This window comes from Halyomorpha halys, unplaced genomic scaffold (genome assembly GCF_000696795.3).
Source record: "Halyomorpha halys isolate HHAL.00 unplaced genomic scaffold, Hhal_1.1 Scaffold441.1, whole genome shotgun sequence".
Taxonomy (NCBI): Eukaryota; Metazoa; Arthropoda; class Insecta; order Hemiptera; family Pentatomidae; genus Halyomorpha; species Halyomorpha halys.
Genome location: NW_027106497.1, coordinates 250,775 through 278,394, shown reverse-complemented (window position 1 = coordinate 278,394; position 27,620 = coordinate 250,775). Strand labels below are relative to the sequence as shown.

Here is a 27,620-nt window from a genome sequence, read left to right as displayed (position 1 = left end):
TATGTGTTTGTATCTTTTTTAGCCCTGACGAAGCCCTGCAACGTGGGGCGAAACGTTGGCTCAATAATATAGTATAATTCTATTATTTGAGTTTTTTTGACCGCACCCGGACCATATTCCTTTCATTTAAACTTTATTTAGATTACAAATTATGTATTGATAACTAACTATGTGAATCAGCGTGCTAATTATTAAATTTTCCATTGTAGTATTGTTAAAATTACTGCCCTTAGCTACTAGTGATTAAATATTTAGTTAAATTCAAGTGAACATGTAATTAAAAATGGTAATTATGAGGTTCTACTTTTGACTATTGGTTATTTACGAATAAATAATTTATTTCTATTTAAAATTGCACTAGTTAGTAATGGGTTATCAATCATATATATTATAAAAAGTTAAATACAGATAAATCCATCTTATTGAAAGCATAAATGAGAAAATTAAATTCATTCCTTTTTTTTTTTTTTAATCATGTGCTAAACATGCATATTTATTTAATATTTTATTGATTTAGGTATGTGCTCTTCGCATCACAGAACGTGCTAGAGCTCGTATCCTCAAGGCCGGAGGTTCCATTATGACCTTTGATCAGCTGGCTAGGATTGCTCCCAAGGGGAAGGGAACAGTCTTATTACAAGGTACGTAATATTATATTTATCATTTAGAATTATGTCGATTGTCCAAAACTCTGATTTCATTTTATATTTGTGTAGTTAAGATTTCTAGGGGTAGGAGTGATTATTTTGTTTATAATAATTTTTTTTTACTATTCCACTGTGCCTTAACCAAATTTATGCTGTAGTTTAACAAAATTTTGAAATTATCAATAATTAGTATATAATAATTTATGGCCCTCTGCAGCCTTCATTAGATGCTGCTAAAGTTGAGCTATCTTGAAAACATATTGTTTCCTACTGCTGAAGATGAGAAATAACAGAAGCAGTCCGTCCATCCAGCTTTCTGCATCCTTTATTTGAAATAGTATCTTTACCACTTCCATAAAAATTATTCATTTGAATTGATTATTTACAAATAAACAATTTAGATGATTTCTACAAAAAAAAAAATGAATCATATGTAAACTCACTAGGGTGCCATTAGATGCTGGCATGGTTGAACTATTTTAAAAAAAGCATATCATTTTCAACTGCTGAAGATAAAAATTACTGAATTTCTATTTTAATTAAAGTCATGAATAATAAGACATTTATACTATTCCAAAGTCTTTTAACTTTGTCTATTTGTTAGTGCTGTAAGTTATCACAAGATTAAATAGATTTTTAGTCATAAATGAATTTGATTACAGGTCCACGTAATGCTCGTGAGGCTGTGAAGCATTTCGGTCCTGCTCCAGGTGCTCCTCGCTCTCATACCAAACCATATGTTCTATCAAAGGGACGTAAGTTCGAGAGAGCCAGAGGTCGCAGGAAGTCTTGTGGCTACAAGAAGTAGTTATCTTATTATAAATAAAGAATTTTTATTATTCTTTCTTTTAAACTTATTTATTTATTTTTTTGTTTACCTGTTCCTCATTACTGAAGCTTGTCTTGGCAATATATTGGTTTCTAGAGTTATATTTTAGTGCATCAAGGTTTGATAGAAGATATGTAATTGTTAATACTGCTTGTTTCCATAAAATTTGGAGGTTACTAACCATTCTTAATCACACCTAAGCCGAAGAAATTCTGGTGATAACCACAATTGTGATATCAGCTATAATAATGTAGATGTAGGCAATTTAGGTGATGATTCATGAATTTTTATTGGACAGAAAAAGAAAGGTTCTCAAATTGGAACACTTCACAAACTTCTAGGCAGGTTCGTACAACCTGAACTAATTTATCGAACCAGACTAAAAGTAATTAATTATATACTGTTATTAACTGGTTAATCTTAGGTGGTGAATATTAGATCCTTTATTACACTGGAAATGTATTTGAATCTGGTCAAATTTTTGGCATCCCAGTTTTCAACTGGCCTTCAGAAGCAGTCCTAAACACATTTTGGCCATTAGTGTGTGTTAGGACTAATTTGCTGACACATCTATACAACTAAAATATAACAATATTATTCCTACTGCACAGAATACACTTATATATCCTAAACCAGTCTTCAAAGTAACCCTGCTACTTTAGTTCTGCGATTTGGCAATGCTCAACATCAAGCCATCATGAGGTCTTTATTGCTTGTGAAATGCCTCCTTTTCGGGTGGTTTTTCACCTGAGAGAAAAGCATTAAGCCACTGGATTGGGGCTTTAAAAAGACGTTCTCAATATCCTACTTACCTGTGATGGTTTTCTGTGTTTCTTGGGATGTTCACTGTCAAAGAGATATCCTAATCTTCAAACACTCACACTTTGGTCTCAGTATAAGACACCATTGTGGTAAGAACTAATTTCATCACCTGTCACTATACTGTTTAGATTATAGACTTTTCTATGAGGTATGAAAAGAAAATGGCCATTTTATCAAATTCAAGATTTCAAAGGGCTGTAAATGTTTTAAAGCTATTTAATATTCAATAATTCCTTTTAAGCATTCTATAAGCTTGTTTAATCCCATTGCACTTCTTCAAAAAAAGCCTCAGTTTAGATATTTGTTTCAAAGAAGAAATATGAGTCTTACAAAATTCTCGTAATTTTAAGGCATTACTGGAAAAAAAATTAACAAATGCTCAAGCAACTTATGAAATTATTAAATATGATAGGGAAGGTGTGCGTGGCATTGGTTTGAAGAATTTAGAAGGAGATACGACATTGGAAAGGAAGAAGGGTTCTAGGTGACCATTAATGGATATTGATGAGGTTCTGCAGGGAGCTGTTGAGTCAAATCCGTCCACAAGTACTCAGGGAGTGTGGTATGTTGAAAAATACTGTTAGCCGCCATCTACTCTCCATAAGGAAGGAGAAAAAGAGGAGTAGACTGGTCCCTCATGAACTTAATCCTCAGCAATCAGCTAAGAGGTTAGAAATTTGTGAAAACAGTTTTAAGAGCTTCATGGGTTAAAAATCCTGCCTCATCCACCATATAGTCCAGACCTCACACCATCATATTACTGTTTGTTTTGATCTATGGCCCATTTCCTTCAAGGGTAAACATTTGATACTTAAGCAGAAGTTGAAATTGAAAAACCAAGAGTTCTTTGACAGCCGTCCCAAAGAATGGTATCAGGATGGGATTATACTTTGAGTATTAATTATATTTTATATTAAAAAACAAAAATTTAGTAGAAAAACGGTAATCTTTTTTTATATGCCCATTATTTTGAACTTTACACTATTAAACGCGATTTGCCATTTGAGGTTCAGCCAAGCTAGGTGGCATCTGAAGAGTAGAAAGTGCTAGTGCGTTAATGGCCAAGGACTCTACTTTCCAGTGGTAGGTCACTCCACTATCTGCCTTGCAGACAACATTTGTGTTTTCTTCAATCACACTAATGAAGCTGGACAACCTAACCTTGAAGCATTGCCCAGCCCCAAATTTTCTTTAAAACTCCTGGTACTACCTGAATATCATTGTAAGATGTCCACCCAAGCACAGGCAGCATTTCTAACAAACACTTATATAGATAAGCATAGACTTATCACGTGCAAAATAGTAGCATAAAATCTCTCAGTGTACAGAAGCATAGTCTGATCCATTTAAAGCATATGCATTTTTTATCATAGCTTGTTCTTCCACTTAGAAGTTCAATGTGTAATGTATTTACATAGTATTCATAGAAATATGGTATTAATAAAAAAACTACCAAGTAATAAGCCAATGTAGAAAAATTTCAAAAGTTTGATAACATTGGTATAATCACTTTCAGCATATTGTTTAGGTTTAATTACTGCTAATAATTAGATAAAAGAATATGGGATTTGAGGTGGTGTGGGAATCCAATTTTAAACAATAACAAACTTGGTCTTGAGACTTCTTCATCCTAACCAAAGCCACTGGTTCATACTGTTCCAAGAACATTCATCACTGGTATTTACTTGTTCTTTCTTTTTGCGGGAGGTTTAACTCTTCATATGTTAATACATTGCAGGGTCAAATTGAAGGATTTGTGAGAAAAAGTTAAAAACAACTAAAAGTACTTTGAAAATAAGCTTTATTTTTCTAATATATTTATCAACAAAGTTTAACAGTCATATTATTACTGACTAGTTATATTATGAGTAAAGATTTCAACTCAAACATAAGAAAAAAAAATTAATCTGCAACTGTAAAATTTAACAGAACTAAAACCTACTATGACTAGGAATCCCCAAAACATATTAGTAATAAATTTAATTTTGAATAGAATTAATACTGATAAACTAATGTAAAAGTACCAGAAAGGAATACAAACCTCGTAAGCAAACAATACTTCATTGGAAATAAAATCATTCCACCAAAAAGTAACAAATTGAGACGAATAATTAAAACTGCTAAATGAAAGTTACTGTCACATAATAAGCCTTGGTGAATGGTCTGCTATTAAACTTAAAAACAAAAAGCTTCCAGTTCAGGTCTGTGAAGAATACAATAAGCTAAACTTATCAATGTTAAGTTTAATTTATTATACAAGTCAAGATTGTAAGAAATCAATCGATCTATATTTATTTTAATAACTGAAATTTCGAAGCTACTGAAGCTTCAAGTGAAACATCGAAAAATCCTCAGTACTATTGAAAGTCAGGCTATAATTTGTGTAATCTCCCCTCCCCTACATATACAATATGTACAGATTATTACTCATATAAATACACAATAGTATTTAATTGTAATGCCAAAAAACCTATTTTTTCTAAATGAGAATGGAACTTTCCTGAGGAAGGCTTTCCACTGCTTACCTACTTTTACTGTCCAAATTGGTAAATAGCAAAGTACCATTGAAGTAGGGAATGTAATATACAACAGAAAATACTTCCAATTTATAATTCTATTCTATTTAGAGGACAGTAAAATTTCATTATAAGTGTGTACATTTACTTAGTTGAATTATTGGCAATTTCAGTTAACTTTCCTTTTCTTACATATTCTAATATATCAATTACCCTTTGATCCAAATAGCTCATATAATTAAAATCCAAAACTATGTAATAATGGATAAATAACATGGAAATTTATGAGAAAAAAGTTGAGTATGAATAACTAAACTTATCTGCTTACGAGGCTTTTAAAAATAAATTATTTTACTATAATCAAATTACTAAGGAACACTTCTCGAATCGTTCATTATACATCAATGCATTAGGATGCATAATATCTAGGCAGACTAGCCTCAATCTTTCAAATTTATTATAATACAGCACCATCTTTAATGTAATGCATAATACATATGCACAAACGAAATTTTCAAATTTTTGCTAATCATTATCACCTAAAAGAAGGTTGTGTTCACATTCTTTGGTATACAATTTATAGCTCATATTTCTTTTTAATTGCCCTTCAGACAAAGGTGCATTAATCCACATCAGACTTGACCATTTTAATCAGCATATCTTCTCAATCCTTTCAAGTCTGATTTAACAAATAAATTACAAAGAGGTTGGAAACACTCATTTAAGTATTCATTAGCTGCAGATCACAATAAAATTTAAGTACCTAGTGAGATATAGATAACAGCTATGCTCTTAGATATAACACATAAGACAAGGAAATATATAACATGATGGTTGGGGCCCACTTGCCTAGTCGGCTGGCTCTGTACCAAAGTACCTGTCTCCGAAGTTACCGATGCCAGGCAGTACATAGAACTTATCATTGATCTCAGGATCGACAGCAGAGGTGACAATCCGTACTTGTGGAAAGGCATATGCAATCGTATGTACACCTAAACAACCAAATAATAAATATTGTTAAAAATAAACTCAAAGGAAATCATAAAATTAAATATGTTCAAAGCAACCCCATCTTATCAATACAATTATCAGCACCTTTTTTAAGGAGAGTAAATTAACAGTGCTGTTTATCCTCAATAGTTTCAGAGATAGATTTTCTAAAATGTCAGAAATAAATGTTTTGTAAAATTGTTTTGACTATAATGTACAATTATAATATAATGCATTTAACACGTTGACTGCCAACTATTAGTGTTATTGTCTGTGATACCAACCTAGGAGATAACTCGTAGTTTGTTTACTTGGCTTAACTGACCCAACTTAAATTGGCTTCCTAGACTGAAATCTTGAAAAGTACTGTGGCAGTCAACGAGTTAATGACTTTAGTTTAAGTGCAGAAATTACTTGAACAGTACTTAATTACATAAAATACATCCTAAAATACAGTTGATCGATGACCAAAATATTGATAATATGATAATGAAAATATAAATATCAAATATTTAAAACCAACATTCTGTGAATAAATTTTTGCAAATATCATGGAAATTATTACTCATATGACAATATTAATTTTAAAATACTTTGAAGTGCATTTAATGAACTTCAATTTGAGTGCAAACAGATATCTGTATGTCTGATAGTTCCATATTTGCTACAAAATGTTGATTTCTGAAAAAAAAAAGATTTATTTTTTAAAAAACTGTATGTCAGTTTGTCGTTTATAATAATTATCTTCATAAGAGTAGCAGGTTTCATAATATATGGCACAGTACTCTGATTAAGCAAGTTTTTTTTTTTTTATTTATTTGTTGATATTTACAACTGTATAAAAAATACAACCAGTAAATTTGATCATAATGACATAATGATATGATACAGGATGTAGAGAAACTACCCAGTAGTAGAACTCTAAAAACAGTTTACAATATAAGGTCACGAGGCCATCTTCTTTTCAGGCGCCTTGGAGGATTGCCAGGAATGGAAGAGGAAGCAAGGTTAGAAAGGAGTGGGTTTGGGTGGTTAGGGAGTTTATTATGGAAGGAATAATATCGGGTTCGGGCTAGATCGGTTACATAAGGAACATTTAGGTCTTTATGGATGGTTTTATTAGTAACAAAATAAGGATTAAGCAAGTTAAATACACCGTTGTGGCGCTTATAAATATTATATTCGTAGCAGTATCAGTTTCCATATTTACCAAAATAAATTTACAAAATGTTGATTTCTATTCATAAAAGTACTTACTCATAAGAAAAAAAGTTGATTTTTGAAAAACTTTATTTCAGGAACTATTGAACTTAATACTTCTATTACAAATTGAACCTTTTTAAATGCATCATAAATTAGTTTATAATCATTTTCACCATACAAGTAGCAGTTTCTATGATATTTGCCTGAATAAATTAACAAAACTTTCGACAGTTCTATTAGAGCTCAAATCGAAGCTGGTTAAATGCGGCAAAAATTAGTTTATAATGATTATTTTTATAGGAGTAGCAGTTATAGATATTTACCAAAATCAATTGTTCAGGGTTTAGAGAAAAATGTTGGTTTTTGACTAACTGTATATCTGAAACTATTGGGTGTAAAGATTGCTAATGGAACTCAAATTTACTGAATTAATAATTGATTTGTTAGGGGGATACCTTAGAAGATATTTACCACTGAATGAAAAATGAGAGAAAACTTTGTTATTGTAGAATGTAAGATGAAGACTCAATAAAATTACCTCCAATATGGTAATATAAACTTTGATAATTACAATAACAATTAATTTAAATTTAAATCGATTCATAAATGAACACCCTGAAAATATTCTCAGAATGTCATGGATTTTTAAAAAAGAAAATTAGTATAACTAATTTACTGAAATATATAATCATCAAATAACTTAAAAGATATAATCTTCAAATAAAATTGAGCTTAGGATCTTTCCTTATTCTAAAAAAACTACAATTATGCCTGAGGGAACACTAACCAGATTCAGCCATGAGTAATGATACCAGGACAATATTCTGCTCGGGAACATCGTGATCCAGAAGCACCCTAATGGCCATCATCGCTGCTGCACCAGTAGCTACGGTAGCGTCCATTACCAGTACCAGATAATCCTTCATCTCTTTGGGCAATCTTAGATAGTATAGCTAAACAATTTTCATAATATCAAAGTTTTTATTGTGAAAGCATACATACTTTAGAGAAACATAACTGGTTATGCATTGAATGTATATTGTAAGTTGATCTTATTGATTATGAAAAAATAATTGTTTTTCGTGTTTTAAATGTTTTAAGCTTACTAAAAATAATTAGTTAAACCAGTGGTATTGTTTATATTTAAACTCATATATAGATTAAATGAACATAATTGAAAATTTGATATCAATTGAAGGATTAAGTGGATGAAGGGGGTAGGTGCCTATCAAGCTAGTGTGAGGTACTCTAACCTCAAAATCAAATTAATAACTGAAGTACCTTGATGTAGAAGGGGCTATATGTACACTTCAAAACATGACAAGCTCCAACAAAAAAAAAATTGAACCTTGTTTTCTTAAAATTTACTATTTGTAACACAACCCTTGCAATTATAACATTAGCTAAGATGAAATTGTCATAGTTGAGTAGTTTTCAATTTTTTAAAAACCACTTAGTCTGAAATTTTTGATACCTAGTCTTATCACACACCTTTAGCGTATTAAAAAAATTAATATTATGTTTTTATTAATATCCTAATGTAGAACTTCTAATTCTAAACTTCACAAAGGTTTAAAACTTATTATAATTGGGAAAATCCACTCAGATGGAATTAGTGGCTAAGGAATTAAGCACAAAAAAGTCTTTAACCCAACTAAAAATTCTACATGGTGAGCGGATGTAGTCACAAGCAATATTTTTAAAAGCAACTGTTAAAAGACATAGGTATATTGAATAATAGAGATCAGATTCGGAAGGTGGCACTTCTTACTCAAAATCTGACATTTAATTTATAATAAACAATTTTTTTTAGTAAGAACAACTTAATAGCTCATGCCTCATGGACCTTGTAACAATAAAAGCAACAATGTTTACCTCTGGTTCTCCTGTGGCCTGGTTCGTTTGAATAAGAATCTTGCCTATCCTGATGTCCTTACAAACGTCGCAAACAGCCTGTTCCATTGTCTCACCAGCTCGCAATATTGAAACACCACATATCTTATCTGTTGCACAACGCTTACCCTCGTAAGACACTCCTTGTGGTGTCTCCACAGTAATTTCCTATAACCAGAGAGGAGTAAAGATCAAACTGACAGAAATAAAAGAAATTACATTCCAACTGATACATACAGAACTGAGGTTTTTAAATAAAGACAACAGGAGGAAAGTAAAACAGTCAAAATATACTTACTGATTGGAAGAGAATACATAGGAATCTAGTAAAAATGTTAAATTCCTTCAAATAATTAAATCTGAAATATAATAAAGGTGGTCCTCAAATTTTGTCAATAATTGGTTTTTAAAAGTGGGAGTGAATGTTGAAAGTAAAGATGTAAAATAATTATGAACTAAGAAATATGTTTTAGACAATTTATTTACCAATACTCTAAAATATAATAAAGTTAATGAAGCATATTCAAGAGATTATGGCTGTTGTTAACTTACCCTGACAATCTCAATTCTCTCTTTTTATTTTTAGTTTTAATCACACAGATGTTTTGTTTTGCTAACCCTATCTCAGTTAGAGGGTCGAAAATGTAGCTCTACATAGTATCAAAAACTAAATTAAGAAGCCAAATGATAACGTTGATTCATGATAAGAAATATTTGCAAATTATGTTTAATCCAGACTTGTCTACAATATAAACTATTGCAATATACAAACATATAGGAGCACCAAACTGAAAGCTAAGGAAATCATTCACACTTAAAATGATTCTCAATGGAATACAGGAGAGAAATGAAAAATTATTAAAATTTTATGAAAAAATTCTCTAGGTTCTCCTTATAAATAAGCATGCTGCCCAACCCAAGATAGATAGATCTACTATCATATTAGGATGATTATTACCTTGAAAGGGAGCAGGGACAAAGCATACTCTATGACCAGCCTGATTAGTCTCTTAGAGTAGAAGATGAACTCATCCCTTGACGTGTCCTTGTCCCTGATGAAGGTGTGCAGGCCCTGGACCTGTGGGGTTGGTGGTAAGAGGTAGATCGAAGAAGGCAAAGGTTGGCCAATAGCAGAAGAGGCCAGCTTCTCACGCACTTTGAATCCCCTCTGCAATAGAGAATGCCATAATTCAAACTAGAAAATAATCAAGCTTTAGCATATTGTTAAATTTTATTAATGAACAAGATAATGTTACACCATCTGAAATGAATAGCCAGCCTATACCCCATACCCTATTACAACTCCTTGCTTTGAAAAAAAGCCAAAGCAGAAACCAAAAATTGATTTTATTTTAATTATTTAAACAACTGATCTTTCAGGCCCATGGCAATATTTACAGGCTAATATATCACAGAATAACCTTTAAACACAGTCAGTAACATGGTTACGATGTTTGAATAACCAAAACTAATCATTAGTTTTTATGTTGACTGATTGATTTTTGCAATTTTTTTTTATAGTAGTAGAGTAAGACACATTTAAAGAAGTACTGTTAATAATCGATAGAAAAATATTTAAAAAATTAGAAATGTAGTATTTTTAAACTTGTTATGCTATGGATCTTTTTTTTCATCAAATCAAAATAACTAGAGCATTAAACATTAAAAATAAAAATAAAAAGTAGATAAAAGAGGAATATAAAAAATATAGTACACACTATAAGTCGGTAAATAAGGATAAAATAAAAGTGAAGAAATAAGTAAAATAAAGAACAAAAAAGGGCCCCATTACTTATAGAATGAAGGAAAGCCAAAGAAGGGTTTGAGGTGGTTAAGGTATCAACAGGGCAGGGAAGTGGGAGGAATTTCACAGTTGAAAAATGACGTTATATTAGAAAATGAAAAAGATATAAAATAATATTATGAAATATAAGAAAATATTAAATATAAGCAGACGTTAAATCATAATATCTATAAATATAAATAATAAGGGAGGAAAAAAATTGAAAAAATAGAATAAAATTATAAGAGTGGCTACAATAAAAATAATATAGTTAAGGAAATAAATTATAAAAAAGTGAAGAGAGGTATGTATACAAAGATATAGTAAATTTATATAATAAAAAAATTAATCATAAAGTAACAAATGTAGGTGAAAATATTAGAAAAATTTAAAAGATATGGGAGGATAATAGGTAAATTAACTCTTGAAATGCAGAACATAAAGTAAAATTAAAAAGAATTCTTATTACACTACCATTAAGCCTTATTAAACTAGCTTAATTTTTATTTTTGCTCCATTATCTTCCTCTGTTTTCTAATTTTAGTTTTGTATCTTTTTTTTCTTTCTTAAATCTTCTTTTTTTTATTTATTATGTGGAGCGAAACGTTAGCTCATAATAAATAGTTTATTAATCAAATATATCAAAATACCATTTGAGTTATTTTTACCGCACCCAGACTATCTTCCTTTTACAGGTGAATTCAATTTTTCATAAAATAGAAATGAATAAAATAAGGAATTCTCAACAAACAAATTACAGGCGAATAGGGGTTAGCATACCATGCATTACCAATTCTTCTTTGTATAGGCATTAACAAAACCAAGTTAATAATTTTCCAATTTAAATAACAATACCAGGTCATCATCCATTAATAATCTACTAAGTTAAAATTATTTTCAAATCATGTACCTTATGAAAAAATTATAATAAAACAAAAAGGACACAACTACCAACTCATGAAGAGTCTTGAGTTCATTAATTGCTAAGGACCTACTTTTTCTTGATCAACAGTTATACAAGGAATTGATGTAGTCAACATCCCCATGGTTTTTCAAGAACCCTATCAAGTCAGGTACCCACTTTATAGAAGCTGAGTGTCCCGCATACCCTGGACCAGGAGGGTTCCACACAATACCAAAGTCTTAAGTGGTCACGATTGTGAACAATGATTTAAAAAAAATCAAGATAGAGATTTCAATCTTGCTCAAGCTTATCTTATTAAAGTATGTGAAAGGTTACCAAGAAACTGCAATGTTTATGAATTATTAAAAAACCTATTAAGTACCTGTTGGATGACCTGATAATTTAAAAAATCTAATGTATATTAAAAGACAAACTTAAATTACCAGTGACAGTTGAGTGTGGACATGGTGCACAATGAGCTCAATAGCAACCCTGTTATCCCCTCCTCTAGGAACGATGATATCAGCGTGAGACATTCCTGGAGCAATATAATGCGAAAAGGATGGCTTCACCATTGTGCAGTACTGCTTCAGCACCCCTTCCAAGTCTCGGCCTAGATAATAGTATTCCTTTGAAATGAAATTAGAGTAATATCATGATTTTTTTTAAAATACTCCACACATGTGACAATCCATAATCAAAGCTGGGGAATTCGATAGAAGATTTTAATGTAATATCTATCTAGGAAGAAATTATCCTTTACTTTTACTTGTTCAATTACAATATTGCTGATTTAATCAATGTAGTTTTGTGTAGAACTAATAACATTTTTTAATTTAAATAAAGAATATTTGTCTATGAATACTTCCAATAAATGTGAATATTTATGACAATGTTGCATAATATCCACATTTATTGATCTTTCAGTTATATTGAACTATAATTCAGGATGGCTTAGGGAAAAATCCTGACTTCTCTCTCCTAGCCAGTAAAGCTATAAGACAGTCGTATAAATGAATAGAATGGATTTATTTTGGTATCCGTTATATGGGGCCTTATGGGCAGACCTACAGTAGGGGTTATATATATATTTTTGTAAATTACCCTTTCCTTTAAAATATTTGTCTCAGTCCCCAGCAGGGCTAAAGATAAAAACTTCTGTAAAACATATACATTTAATAAGCTTTAATTTTGTACAAATAAAGTCAGAATCTCTTTTGGGATTGATCTAGATCTGGCTACTTATTTTTCAAAAAATGTGCTGTGAAACTGAGTTGTTTAACATACACAGTTATTAGGTAAATCTCAAAAGCAAAAAAATATTCATACGAACTATGGTCCCATTCCGCACAAAAAAAAACAAGAAATTTATCTTTTATTATTTTATTTTTTTTAAAACAAGTCACAATGTTTATTGAATGGTAAGCAATAACTAAAAACCTATTTTAGTTATGTAATTCTAAAATTTCAATAAAACAAACTAGAAGTTTATAAACTTTTTTCTTCTAAGTTTTGTTCAAAAAGAATTATGAAGTCCAGATCACTTATACATTAAAACATCTTTTTGCTTTACCTCTTTCACAGATGTCTCTTCTCAATCTCCTGCACAATCTCACATCAGGATCTGTGTCAACAAACACTTTCATATCCAACATCTAGAAGAAATAGAACAAACTATAATCAATCAATATATCTGGTCGAATACAGATTATACTAAAACTTAAATATTGCACCTGTAAACAATGAGAAATCAAAATTAAAACTGTAAAATGGAGTTTGAAAAAACTAATTCCATAATTCTTAACAAATGGCAACTTATTATCTTGTGATGGTAACCAATACCTCTCTCATTAAAAACTACATGAAACAAAACTGCTTATTTTATATTGCGTAGACTCATTCCTTACCGAATCTTCAATAATGAACTACACATAGGTGTCATATATTTTTATTGAACCTAGTTTGTTATTAACTAGGGATGAGCTGTTCCACGATTTTTGTTTTAGCGTTCTGCTCTCCATGAGGTAATGGTATTTTTACATTCCGTTTTTATTTTGTTCTAACCGTGAGGCAAAAAAACAACAACACATCATTAAACTGGTATTAGTAATAGTAGGCTGGTGGCTTTAGAAAAAAATACCAGTACATCATGTGGAAAAGAATAGAAGGAACAGTAAAATAAAAACTGTTGAACATCCCACTCTTATCAACTTAGAATCAGTAAATAAATTTTAATATGTGGTATTTGAAATTTCTCTTAGTAATATAATTTTGTTACATGAAAATACCTTTAAAACTTCCTGATTATAGAAGGCAAGGATTCCTTCAAAAATGATGACATTTGCCCCATACATTGTCTTCTAAAATCACAATACAAAAAAAAAAAAATTAGAGTTTTGATGAACAATTTTATTTTGATTCTTCACATAATATCAAGTGGAATTCTTATTTATTTATAATATTAATCCATTTAGATTAAGAAACAAAAAAAACTTATAATGTCACATTAATTTTATTAATAACTGTTTTAAAACATTTTTATATTAACAAATTCCTTTCAAATAACATTTGACTAGTATAAACAGATTCAGGAAATATCAATATAACTAATTTAGAGCTGCTACAGAAACTAAATACATAATATTTATACTATTATCTATTTTTCAAACTAAACAAATCTCCCATAGAGTGCACAAAACAGTTTTCTGATTCACTTCTAAATTCATCAATATAGCTGAATCATCTGTGTCAAGCAAAAAGGGTGAATTTAAGCTAACAATATTCATAAGAGTGTATTATCATTATTATTAGTGTATCATGCTTTGCCTGGCCTGAAAAATTGTTGTTGGGTGAAAATCTGCAATATGTTCATATTTTGATAACCTAGTACATTTTTAACTGTGTTTCACATAGTTCAAACTAAACAATATCACTGACTATTCCAGTAGAAAAGAAGCAATAAACAAATTACTAATAATTATGTTTGATCAGAAATTAATGTTAAAAAATTGTGTTTTTAGGTAACAAAAATAAAGTAAATAACAAGGGATTTTACTCAATTTTTAAGGAAGTAAATCAGCGGTTCCCAACCATTTTTTTTTTTTTTTGAAAGCGGAATCTTTTTAACAAAAGTATATCCTACATGATATCTTCCAATCTCCATTACCTTTACAGAAGTCATTCGTTTGTTTCACTCATCTTCAGTTCAGAATACTTTTCAACTTAATTAAATCAATGTTATTTATTTGAATGAGGTCAACATTAACCAGAGTTACATTTTTTATTCTACATAAACTTCATATATGTATATTGTCACAAGAAAAACTGTTAAGTTACATGTTCAAAGGGAAGAAAAAATCAGCTGATTCAATGATCTACAAAAAACTGAACTGTTTCCTCTCAAAAGGAAAATTTCTGGAACTAAAGGAATAGCATAAATATAATTCTATTTACGAGGAGAAGATAGTTGGGGGTGCGGTCAAAATAAAACACAAATAAGTTGATGTAAGTTATTTAATCGTGCCAAAGTTTCGGCTAGAGTTTCTTGCCTTCATCAGGGCTAAGAACACAACAAGATAACAACCAATTAATATAGCAAATATAAACAGAATGACATAAAGTAAATAATTTTACAGAATGGAATTAATAAAATGAAGTGATGAGAGGAGTGGAAGATAAAATGTATATATAGCTAATTGCATAAGTAGGTAAAATAACATAATTAAGGAAATAAAATAAAAATGAAGTTATATAATCCAAAATTTTTAACAAAAGAAATGAATAGAAGGAAAAAAAATTATGAAAGCGAGTGAGAGGGTGATGACAAACAGTTTTCTGTTTATATTTTCTTTTTTACTTTCTATATTAATTGGTTGTTATCTTCTTGTGTACTTAGCCCTGATGAAGGGGGTAGAAACTCTAGCCGAAACGTTGGCACGATTAAATAAGTTACATCAACTTATTTGTGTTTCATTTTTACCGCACCCCCAACTATCTTCTCCTCGTACAAGTCATCCATGGTCAACTATCTCTTATAATTATAATTCTATTTATGCTATTTCTGTACTGCCCATGAAGCAACTCTATCACACTTGATTCTATGACGATAGAAGATTTATATTCACTTTTTACCATTTAGATATCAATTGTCATCAAACTTCAACATTCTGACCTCGTACATTATTCTAAGGTCCCTTTAGTTTAATTGCATGAGTGAATGTTTAATGCATTTCCTTTAAACTGTGACCTTGACAAATTTAAGAACTAATAAACTAAAATAATAGAAAAATATATAGAAATTTAAAATTCCAAAACCAATGTTTAAACAGACTCAAACATGGTATTCACTTATTAAGCACATTTTAATACATAAAATAACCCATATTAAATAGGAATCATAATTATAAATTGTAAATAATTACCAAGCTAAGATTATAACATGGCTTTAAGCCTTTATATTTTGATTTACTGAAAACTACTTTGAAATATTTAATTATGATACAATAGAACAATTATACTCTTCTAGCAAAACAAAATCATGATATTTAGAAAAATAAAGATGTAATTTTCCACAATATTCTCCTTTTCAAAAAAGGAAACATAGAGACTTTCAAACAGACATCTGTCTAGTCTTAAATATTTTAAGACATCTTATATTTATTTGTTTTATTGAAATTTAAACAGCTAATTAAAAAACACAATTATACAATTTTTTTATTAGATACTTACTGTTTTGTTTTCACGTGAATGAGTTACAAAGTTGTAAATAGGAACTTCCACTTTTTTACCCTTTATAAGTCGTTTCAGAGTAGGGATGAGATGATCAAAATCAAAAGCATCTGGGTGATCAAAATTATATTCATTTTGAAGAGCCAGCTCGTGCTGTTTTTCATTAAGGGCCTATGAAAATTTTGTACAATCGATAAATAAAAATTAACACATTTTATTGTGTTTATTTTTATTATATATATATTATTACACATTTTATTATATACATAAAATCATAATAATAAAAGTGATTCTAAAGAAAAAATGAATAAGCTAGCTATATATAAAAACAATAGCTCTCAAAAAGTTTGTTGTATCAACTATATACATTTATTTTAAAAACTTAAAAATAAATGGTTTGGTTTCATTTTAAGTTCATGCCCTAGCATACAACAAATAAAGCATGTTTCTGCTTGATTCTAGTAGCTCTGTTAACAATGACTCACTGAGATGAGAAACTGATGTAAATAAAAATAGCAACATCTATAAAAAATAAATTCATACATATTAATAGAGTCAACTACTTGTAAAACTAAAATATAAAGGAGAGACAAAAAAAAGTTTGAGATGGGAATGTTTTGAAACTTATAGATAAAGTTGGAGGTTTTGATATAGAAAACGTTAATCTAGAAATTCAAAATTCAAATTCATATCAACATTTTAAGAAATCAAAGAACAGTTAACACAATTTAGATCATTATTTATAAAATGAAAACAAAGATTTATATCATATTATTATCAAATATGATGAATTGAAGTCACATTTAAAATATGAAGGCATCAATAGAAAAAAAAAAACATGTATAAACTTATGAATATTTCAATTACTGTACATTGAACGAACCATTATGGATAGAGGATAAGATAACAAAGAGCGCAGAGAAAATATTATCCAGCAACCAGATCATTTTCACTTTCAATAACTAAGAGAGGAGCTTGCCAGGAGAAAGGTTCAAAATCCTATAGCAGAGAGAATGTTATCCAGTAACCAGATCAATAGGCTAATATATCTCACAACACAAAGAGTCAATCTCATAATATTCCTAAGAAAGTAACCAATGTGAAGATATTAGCTACTTTTCAAAAGACCAAAACAGAACTTGATGTTTTATTTTTAACTCCTCCATCAGAGATAATGTTTTATCTCTGAGCCCTTACTTCCTTTTCTAAGATTTTTCCTTTCCTAAGATTTGAATTTATTTTACAAAATTGCTTATAGTAAATAAATAAAACTAACAAATTAAATCTGTGATTTTTCATACTTTCAACTTAAACATGATGGCGACAGACGTATTCATAATACAGATATACAATGGATCATGCTTCAGTTATTTATTAAATTGTGTTGCTGAACCAAAAGGTCCGTTAAATTCACAATAACAAAAATACTTCCTTTAAGTTATCCCTCATTTGACCTTCCTTACTAATATTTTTCTTATTAGATTAAATATATAACAAGGAAAATAAAATAAAAGGAGAAATGCCCCCAAAAGTTACATTATCAATTATAATTACAAATACTTTCCAATAATTTACCATTAAATTCATTTAACTTTTAGTTAACCCTCAAATTGTAAAAGGAAATACAACAGGCCTTACAAAGAAAATATATAAACATAAGGAATTCATGTTGATAAAATATATATTTCAATTCAATAAATGAAGCATTGCACTATTATCAATTATAATGAAGTATTACATTTTTTTTTCCTCCCCTCAAATAATACACCGATCAATAATTGCAGTAAAGTTAGTTTTTGCAAGATAATCTATCAACTGCTTCAGATTAGATAAGCTAATTCAAACTAGACCAAGATAAAAAAAATGAAAGGTGAAAAAACAGCCATTTGTATATAGATTTACTGATATTTTTTTTATCTTTTCCCGTAGGTATTCAACACATTTATAATAATAATCACTGGCTCTGACCATGATAAAGAGTTAAAAATTGGCATTGGTGTTCTTAGAAATTAATTAGAATAGAATAATTAAGTTAAGATGTATCATTATATTTTGTGGTAAGGAACGCAATATCACAGTAAGTAGCCCATCAATTTGCTTTACATGATCATTGATGGTGTAGTACTGGCATTGAAAGGAACTTGTCCTACCAATGGCGTTCCTTTTGCCTGCCCCAGAAGAATAGCTGGATGTTTCCACTCTTTTCTGATGAAAGAGAGAATTCCATGATTTATTTAATGGGTCTGCTGGTAGGACCCAGTTACAATTGTCTACTTTTTATATCAAATCATAGATTCAATATAATGGATTTATTACTGAACTACTTTATTTATATGAAAATGGGTTATACAATCTAAAAAAAAAATTATTTAATTCAGAATACTAAACTTTAAGAAAAATAAATAATGCTATGGGTCCCTCAGACTTACCTGTCACACTGAGGGTTAAAGGAGTTAAGCAATACAATAGCAGTTTATAAAAATTGTCTATAACAAACAAGAAGATGATGTAATATTTTTTATTTTAAAAATATTCAATAGCGATTAAAATAAACTATGAAATAAAAATTAACTGTTCCAATTTGACTAAATATAAAAAACATGATTTGTCTTATTTATGTGTATTTTATTATTTTTTTCTTAATTGTCCCAACAGAGATTTAAATAGCATAATAAAGAGAAAGAGAGGGACAAAAATAACATGACACGGCAAACTAATGAACCCTAATCTAAAATGTTTATGAATTTTCTCTCTAATTCTCTAAACTAAAGACTGTTTCTACAAGCACTACACTTGAACAAATAAACCATTGAGGTCAAGTAGACATTTATTCTATTAAATTGGTGAGAAGAACTAAATTTTCAAACTATTTGAATTTTAATATATACTTACAAACCATTACTGATATTTGAACATTAACAATGAAACTTAGTAACGCAACTATTACAATAGAACTTTGAATATATCGCTAACTATCCCAATTGAACTTAACATCAAATTAATAAAGCACTAACCTTATAAAAAGAGTCCATACTGAAAAGGGTAACCCATGGAACATCCAATGACTCGATTATTTTTGTGGCAACTGTTGTTTTACCAGAAGCACTTCCACCACAAATACCTGAGAATAAAAAAGTTTCCAAACATGGTTATTCATTTTTAGTACTTTACCTGTAGTACTTTTATATATGTTTAACAAAACATAAATTAACTCTTAACGCTTCAGCCTAACGGCTCAAATCATATAGTACATTAGCTACATGTAGTTATATTAACTTAAAAAATACAATTACTGCAACACACATATCAGTTTAAAGTATAGAGATAAACAAATCAGAACAGTTGTGTCACCGTATCAATGGCTGTGGATTTCAATTTTATATTTCAATTTATATTCATTTATTTATATTTTCAGTGGCACTAGAGTATAAAAGATTAAATATAACTCAGAATATAAGCAATTTTAAGACTCTGCAGATTGACATTGAAAATAACTCATTAATATTTAGAAATAATACAGTATTTCTAAAATTAGTTTTTCAATAATATAAACAATAAAACAAAAATTATCATCTTATCTATAATTAATAAGAAAATGATAAAATGGTATTGATATCCAAGAAGATAATAATAAATATTATTAAACAACTAAATAACAACAAAACTCATTACATTATCACCTAAACAACTGAAATACAGGCACACAACACATGTCAAAATATGGAATCAATATGAGAGTATTTAACTACTATTCAAAGCATTATGATAAGGATAAACTCAACAGTAACATTAACCCCTGGCTACATTAAAACATGTTGCAGGAACAATTATTCTGGGTATTTTTATCTTAAGCAAGTAAAGCGACAAGTGAAATATATGTAAAAGTAATATTTTTTTTAAATGACTACAAGTTGATGCAATTGTTATGGCTTCAAGTAGATCTTATCTGCCGTTTACTTCACTTATAGAAGAGATAAACAAGCCCTTATGGTATCAGGTCAAAAAAATGCCAATCTTTTTTATTTTGATTAGAAAAAAAGATATTGCTGATTTAAAAAAAAGAAGCTGTATCACAAGCCATAATCTTAAGTTCATAATTCAGTAAGCAAGTATTGTTTCTTAACAAACAATATTAAAACAAGATAGTGGACCACCTATCGCCAGGTTTTTTTTTTAATACATTAAATACTCAGTATCAACCACAAAATCATTCCTAAGCTGATAGAATGAAAAAATTATAATCTAATACAGAAAGGCTAGAGTCTGTGTGTCAGGAGCCCAATGCTTCACCTGCTATGGTACCTCACAACTAAATAAGATAAAAGAACATATCTAAACCAAAAGAAGGAATAAACAAAGTAGAGCTTACCAATCACAAAAGGTTTAACTTGTTCACCAGCACAGTTGTACCAAGGTGGTCTACCTGCTGTATATATTGTTCGGCGATGGCTTCTAAGCACAGATTCTGCTGAGGTATTAGTTGTCTTCGATTTGGACATAGATGTTGTCCTTTGCCGCCTTGCTCTAGGAGACTTTTGAGAACCTATACAAGAATAAGTTAAGGTTGAAATAAACTAAGTTCTTTCGGTCAATCTTCATCTCATTAAATCTCACCACAAGCTGAAGGTGGTCTTGGTGACTGTGGTGGAGAGACAATATGAAAACTATCTGTATCCTCTTCAACATCATGGTAAAATACAGTGTCTTCATAAACTCTATCACAAACATCACTGAAACGAGAAAGAAAGCATTATGACAATAGATTTTGGGGTATTAGTGTACCAAGCAAGCTCCAGTGTCATGGGAACTTCAAAACTCACTTATACAGAGTGCTACGAGTTGGTATATGCCTGACCTCCACAGAAAAGGATCCTTTGTGTGTATCTTTGGAGTGAATGGAAGTCAACAGCTGTGATCTAATTAAAGAAGAAGTAGTGATAGTAAATATTAAAAAAAAAAAAAAAATCAATTTCCCACCATTGGAGCTTGTTTTGTACACTAGAACCGAATTTGGTATTAGTATGTTAAACTCCTCCTACCTACCAATTCACACACAAATCTCACAAATTGGGTTGTTTATGACTGCCAAAAGGTACCAAACAGTTTGGTCTTTGGATTATTTATTGTAGGAGTTGGAGGACGTCAGTAGCTTGATCAATACTCGGCAAAATAATAATCAAAGGTAAACTACATTGGTGGTTCAGCAACATTGTAAAGGCATGATGAAAATAGCACAATATGAGAATCATCCATATAACTGTTGGTAGAGGTCATAAATAAACCTATTGGGTTACACACTATGATGGATATTTTATAGGTTTATAAAAATAAATACTTCAATAAATCTAAACATGGTGATAACAGCCAGACTATTCTATGTTAAATTCCATATTACTTATAAAATTTTGTTAATTTTCCAAAAAACTATTACTATAAGTAATCAGTCTTTTAAATTTTACCTGTCTGAACTAGCAGAACTTGGAGGATCGTACTCCTGGATATTAGCAGCCATCAGTAAACATTGACAATTGACAAAACCAACAAAAAATTTTTGAATGAAGAACCTAGTGAGGAACAAAATTACTACACAGAGCAGCCGATAGGCCTCTTCTTGACTCGATCTCTCATATATTTCGATTTCGAATGTACGAGAAATTGTACTTTCTCGTGATTAGTTTATTAATCCAAAACTTGCGATAAAAATATATGGGTAATAAGAATTTACTATTTGATTTATTAAAAGAATTATTGTTAATTTTCTTTCTTTTTTTTTTAAATTTAAGATCAAGTTTTCTTCTCAACTTTGCATTTGGTTGTTATCAAGTCAAAATGATCTCAAATACGTTTTTTTAGCAAATAATTTATATTATTATTGAGAAACTATAATTAATTTGCTGCTTAGGACCAATTTAAATTTAAAGGTTAGTTCATTTGATACTCAATAAAAAAAACTCAAAAGTTCATATCTGAAACGATGTTTCCTCCTCTTTTCCGTTTCCATAACTTCGTTGTAAATTGATGGTGTTTGGGTTGAAATCAGGGGTAAGCAAACATAAGGAATTTATGAGCTTATTGATTTATTTAAGGTTACCAAAAACTATTAACCTTTGTAGATGATATGGAAATCGTACTTGCTGTCGCATCAATATTGACTTCCTTAGTCTTGATAGTAGGATTAGTGGCACTTGGTAAGCAATATATTACCTTACTTAGCGTAATGCGATTAATAGACAGGTGGTACCTCTATATTTACATCTTCTACCTAATCCCATAAGGTATTGTTTGGAGGTTAGATTGTGGTTTCTTGAATTATTTGGTGTGAATTTAGAAATAGTTGAGGTAAGTATTCCTTAATTTATAATTTGATTCACTTCATTTTATTGCATAGTATTTTTCTGTGTAATTTGATCATTTTTGAATCTGTGAATGGAACCTTTAAAGCAGCATATCAGTAAAATGTTACTATTGATTTTTTCTGTCAAATGCTTGTTTTTGAGTTCATTTTTTGTTTCCTTTTATAATGGGCATCATAGTATTAGTGAGTTTATTGTTAATTGATCAACTGGAATCTTATTTGTTATATTATGACTTTCACATGTGCTCTCTGTCTCACTTTGCCAGGCTTAACTAGACACCATAACATTTTTAAGAAAAATTTAGGTGTAGTGTTTAGTGTGTAGGCATTGATACATAGAGTGATAATATGATTATTTGGTTACTGTTTATTTTTACGTTCACTCTAGCATGAGTTACATTGATTTAATTATATGTTTTATTTGTATTGCCCGTCAGCTTAAAATTGTGACTTATTTTTCCATGGAAACTGTTAAATGTAAAATATAAATAGTGGTAATCATTTTGAAGGCACATTAGTCAATATATTCGGGATTGGTATTGGTAACTTATGGGGGACTAGTCCATTAAGTGGGGTGGGCCTAGTGCTCCTTTTAGCCAACCTCTGGCAACTACTTAGAAGTTCTTCTATGTGTTAAATAAGTTAGTTGTGTCAAGATCCATTTCTTGGACAGTATTCTAAATAAATATTGATTGCTCCAGGTGGGAATCAGACCCACAACGTTCTGAACTGAGTACTCTGGGACCCACAGCCCAATATGTTTGTCGCATTCCTTTAAACAGTGTAAGATAATTGTTTTTCTGTTAGTTATTCCTTAACTGAATCTGGTTTTGAGGATTTCATTTAGAAATAATTTTTTTTTTCACACCATTTAGTTAGTTTAAAACAAAAATAGCTTTGCTCCTTTGATTTTACTTACTGACTATTAAATTGATATTAATTCAGTGTTTAGTCAATGAGCATTTGGTGAAGATACCAAATACCTTCCTCCTCAACTAAATAGAATCCCATTACCATGTTTTAAAGCATTAGTCCAAATTTTACAAATTAAATAAACACATTTTCAAACTATTTAAATAATAAAATCCATCCAATATTCTAGAAATATCTTCAAAGAATTCTTGAAGCCAGACAACTTAAATTGGTACAATACAAATTAAATTCATATAATACGGTGGTTAGGATGGGATCTTTCTAGAATGGTACATTGAGATTTTTATCGAGTTTTTTTATTTATAGTTTGAAAATTTATTTTTTCTGACTTACACTATATCACAACTCAAGTTACCATATCTCAAAATAAATTCAAACGTTATTGCTTTGCTAAAATGTTTAGTTAAAATTAAAATAATTTCTTACTACTTATGTATTAGCACTCCCAAAAGTTATAGATTGTATTTCAGAATCACTCAACACATTGGTTGTTGTGGGAAGTTCCCAATATTTTAGTTGCAGTGGGGATTATCCACTAAGGAAGATGGTGCGTTGAAGTAGTTTCTATATTATGGGATTAATTTATTGAAGAAAGTAAGTTAAGATGGACAAGATATGTGTGTTTATTACAGTGGAAAAGATAAATTGTGAAAGTTTAAGGTTGGGGATGAACAAGTGGATAGGAAGGAAGAATATCTTTATTATTATATATTCATCAGAAAGAAGACCCATTTGTCATGATTTAGAAATCCATTAGAGAATTCAGTCCTCTGAAGTAAAGTTATGCGTCTATCTTTCATTATTAAAACTTTGTTTTTTTTTAATTAAAAGAAATAGATAAAATTTTAACTGAAATCTAACTAAAATTAAATTTTTAACACCAGCATTTGTAGTAAACATATTAGGTTATCTATTGTGACAGGTTATGGCCCTCAACTTTTAGAAGACCTAATATGTTAAGTATCGATAAATTAAATAATGATATATCATAATTTAAAAATATATTATAACTATGAAGTAATAATCATTTAATGTGAATGTATTTGGCTCTATAACCTATTGTCATTCAAGTTAACGTATGGAATTGAGATATATTGTTGTTTTAGGATGGTATTTAGTATGGAAACTATTCTTGTCCCGGTTCCGTTTTGTGCGTGAACTTCTTGGTGGCATGCAAGAATCGTCTAGCCAGCAGCAGAAAGTAGAACATAGTAAACCACGACCTCGACGAAGCAGGAGAGACTAATTACAATTTGAGAAAATGAATATCCGTTGTGCTAGGCCTGAGGACCTGATGAACATGCAGCATTGCAACCTTCTTTGTCTACCCGAAAATTATCAGATGAAATATTACTTTTATCATGGTTTATCCTGGCCACAGTTAAGTTACGTAGCTGAAGACGAAAAAGGACAAATTGTAGGGTAATTATTCATGTTAACATTATTTATTTATTTTATTTTATAGTTTCCTGTAGTTAATTCTTATCAATTTCCTAAATTAAATATTTTCTGCATTAAAACCAATTCAATATTCACCAATTATATGAGAAGTGTGTGAAATCGTAAATTATATATATGACAAAGAATATAAATACTATTTAATTTTTTTTTTATGTAGTATTACATATTAAAGAGAAAAGATATTTGTAGATATGTTCTAAGGATAGATTTATTTTAATTAAAGTCCTCAACTTTTCTTAAATTCTAAACCAAATTAGACGAGCTGTTATTGAAATATAAGTACACCTAGCAAAATATGTTCTGGCATGCGTAAGTGAAAGTTGTGGATAGAATTTGATGAAATTGATTTTGGACGATTTTTACACTGTTCACTTACATGTTCAGGTGCGATAGTGAAAAAATATATTTTTTTTTTTAATACATCCTGGTTAACGTTTTAACATGATATTTGGATAAAAATAGTATAAACTAATTTCTGTAGTCTAGAAAATTCAGAATGTAACACCATTCTCAACACTTTCATTGAAAATTTTTTTTTTTTTGCTTCATTGAAATCATCCAAATCTGCAATTATATGAATTTATTGTCAAATATGCAGAATAAAATTTGGGTAACTTGACACATAATGATATTTGATCAACTGTTTGAAAATTGTAAGCTAATAAAACATGCAATTGCATATAAATCCTGGTCTAATAATCTTGACATGTATTTATAGCAGTGGTAAAAACCAGAAATATAAAAAATGTTCATTATTATATTAAAAAAAGTTTTTCCGGCTTTTAGGAAGCATTAGCTAGAACCCTTGGACACATGTGTTAAATTTTTCATTCTAGTATAACCAACAAAAAGTTTCATTGAAATGGGTGATCCCATGCCCTCTGTGAGCCATAACTGTCAACTATGAAGTTGATACGTATTTCCAATTCATCTTTTATCTGTTTTTTTAGGTATGTTTTAGCAAAGATGGAAGAGGATTCTGAGGATAATCCACATGGGCACATCACTTCTCTTGCAGTCAAGAGATCTCATCGTAGATTAGGGCTAGCCCAGAAATTGATGGACCAAGCAGCCAAGGCCATGGTTGAATGCTTCAAGGCCAAATACGTGTCCTTGCACGTTCGCAAGAGTAATAGGGCGGCTCTGAACCTGTACACAAATACCTTAAATTTCACTATTTCTGAGGTTGAACCAAAGTACTATGCTGATGGGGAAGATGCTTATGCTATGAAAAGAGATTTAGATGTGAAACCAGCTCCACAATCGACTTCTGAAGGAAGCTGAGGTTTTTTTGGACTTACTTTATAATTTGCGATAATGTTTATCATTACTGTTAAATAAATTTGACTTACACGTAAATATATATATTATCCATTAGCTTTATATACAGATTATATTTGAAGTTATTTATAGGTGGTTATTGACTATCTATGAATAAAGAAAATTGAAAGCAAATAGGTATGATTTTTTTATAAGTTAAATGTTTTTATAATCTATCAAATAAAACATAATTTTGTTAAGAAAGATTTAGAATAACCATTTTGGTTAATTACTGTATGATGATTTTCATAAAAGTTTTGGAATGATGGAATATTTGTCAATTTTTGTTTTGGAATTGAATTATAAGAATTAAATGAATATTTTTTTCTTTTTAAAGCTTGAATATTCATTCATATCACACCACATTTTGATATACATGTAATGATAATGACTGACTTTTTATTTTGTTTTATCTTCAGTGTCAAAAATGCTGTTTCAAAGGCAAAGAAGTCTTTCAGGACAGTGGTGTTATCACTATTTTCATATGTTCTGCATTCGCCAACATTTACTATCTAACAAGAAATAGTCCTAGTCTCATTTTCTGACTACCTCACTGTTTGTTTTTTTAGTGCATGATTAAAAAATTTGCTGAGATTATGTAATTGACATTACTATTCATAACAATAAATTCTTAGAATCTTCATCCTAAACCATCAAAGGAAGAACCATAATGAGGTGTAGATAGTTGACTGTAGATTAATGCTTGAAGAAGTTTGTTGGGGGGTGCGGTCAGCAAAGAACAACATAAATAAACAAAACTAAATAAATAAATATGGTTTTGTTTATTTATGTTGTTCTTTGCTGACCGCACCCCCCGACAAACTTCTTCAAGAAGAACCATTATTTTTTTTTTTTTATAAAGTCATTGTGTATGTTTTTCACTGTCTACATATTTGCTGAAATGCAGGAACATTATTATTTTTAAATTGGAATCACCATTTGCTTATAATTGGCCATATTTTGCTGGGTTTTTCCCAGAATGATTTATTCAGTGGTAAAAGGTAGTTTTAAATTTTGTAATAAAAATAAGTTTTTAATATAATCAATACTTTATTGTTACTTAATTACTATTAATGATTATAAAACATAATTACTTAGTAGAGAATTGATAGTTATTCCCTTATGGAGGAATTTATAATTAATAATTATGGAATACCCCAAAGCAAGAGCGTCTGCCTGTCACTCTACTTCAGTGCAGGATAGCTTAAAATCATTATTAACAATTTCCTTCAGTTA

At 29.7% G+C, this 27,620-nt stretch overlaps 3 protein-coding genes across 7 annotated transcripts in view; 2 read left to right on the top strand and 1 right to left on the bottom strand.

Annotated features, from left to right (window-relative positions):
- RpL18 (ribosomal protein L18) overlaps window positions 1-1,504 on the top strand; it is a 5,344-nt gene extending 3,840 nt beyond the window's left edge. Inside the window, exons 4-5 of the mRNA XM_014423835.3 lie at window positions 518-641; window positions 1,310-1,504. Coding sequence (XP_014279321.1) covers window positions 518-641; window positions 1,310-1,455 — 270 coding nt within the window. The 3' untranslated portion in view covers window positions 1,456-1,504. The remainder of the gene's footprint in view (window positions 1-517; window positions 642-1,309) is intronic.
- A 2,578-nt stretch (window positions 1,505-4,082) lies between these two features.
- Window positions 4,083-22,543, bottom strand: l(2)k01209 (lethal (2) k01209). 3 transcript variants are annotated; one of them, XM_014423821.2, is made up of 13 exons: window positions 21,775-21,935; window positions 21,136-21,231; window positions 20,930-21,045; window positions 20,685-20,858; window positions 19,330-19,436; window positions 16,316-16,486; window positions 13,876-13,947; window positions 13,161-13,242; window positions 12,031-12,200; window positions 9,859-10,068; window positions 8,883-9,068; window positions 7,795-7,960; window positions 4,083-5,806 (listed from the first exon to the last, which is right to left on the bottom strand). In XM_014423821.2, the coding sequence occupies exons 1-13, from the start codon at window positions 21,825-21,827 to the stop codon at window positions 5,664-5,666; spliced, it is 1,746 nt and encodes a 581-aa protein (XP_014279307.1). In that variant the 5' UTR covers window positions 21,828-21,935; the 3' UTR covers window positions 4,083-5,663. The 3 variants fall into 3 exon arrangements, with proteins under 3 accessions (XP_014279307.1, XP_014279309.1, XP_014279308.1); XM_014423823.3 differs by lacking the exons at window positions 21,136-21,231; window positions 21,775-21,935 and adding an exon at window positions 22,421-22,543; XM_014423822.3 differs by lacking the exon at window positions 21,136-21,231 and having other exon boundaries at window positions 21,775-21,956.
- Window positions 22,101-26,720, top strand: vnc (GNAT family N-acetyltransferase vnc). Of its 3 annotated transcripts, none has more exons than XM_014423827.3 (3): window positions 22,101-22,236; window positions 24,710-25,025; window positions 26,015-26,720. In XM_014423827.3, exons 2-3 carry the CDS (start codon window positions 24,865-24,867, stop codon window positions 26,346-26,348), a joined length of 495 nt encoding a protein of 164 aa, XP_014279313.1. In that variant the 5' UTR covers window positions 22,101-22,236; window positions 24,710-24,864; the 3' UTR covers window positions 26,349-26,720. The 3 variants fall into 3 exon arrangements, with proteins under 3 accessions (XP_014279313.1, XP_014279315.1, XP_014279314.1); XM_014423829.3 differs by having other exon boundaries at window positions 22,130-22,357; XM_014423828.3 differs by lacking the exon at window positions 22,101-22,236 and adding an exon at window positions 22,516-22,654.
- Window positions 26,721-27,620: the final 900 nt, after the last annotated feature.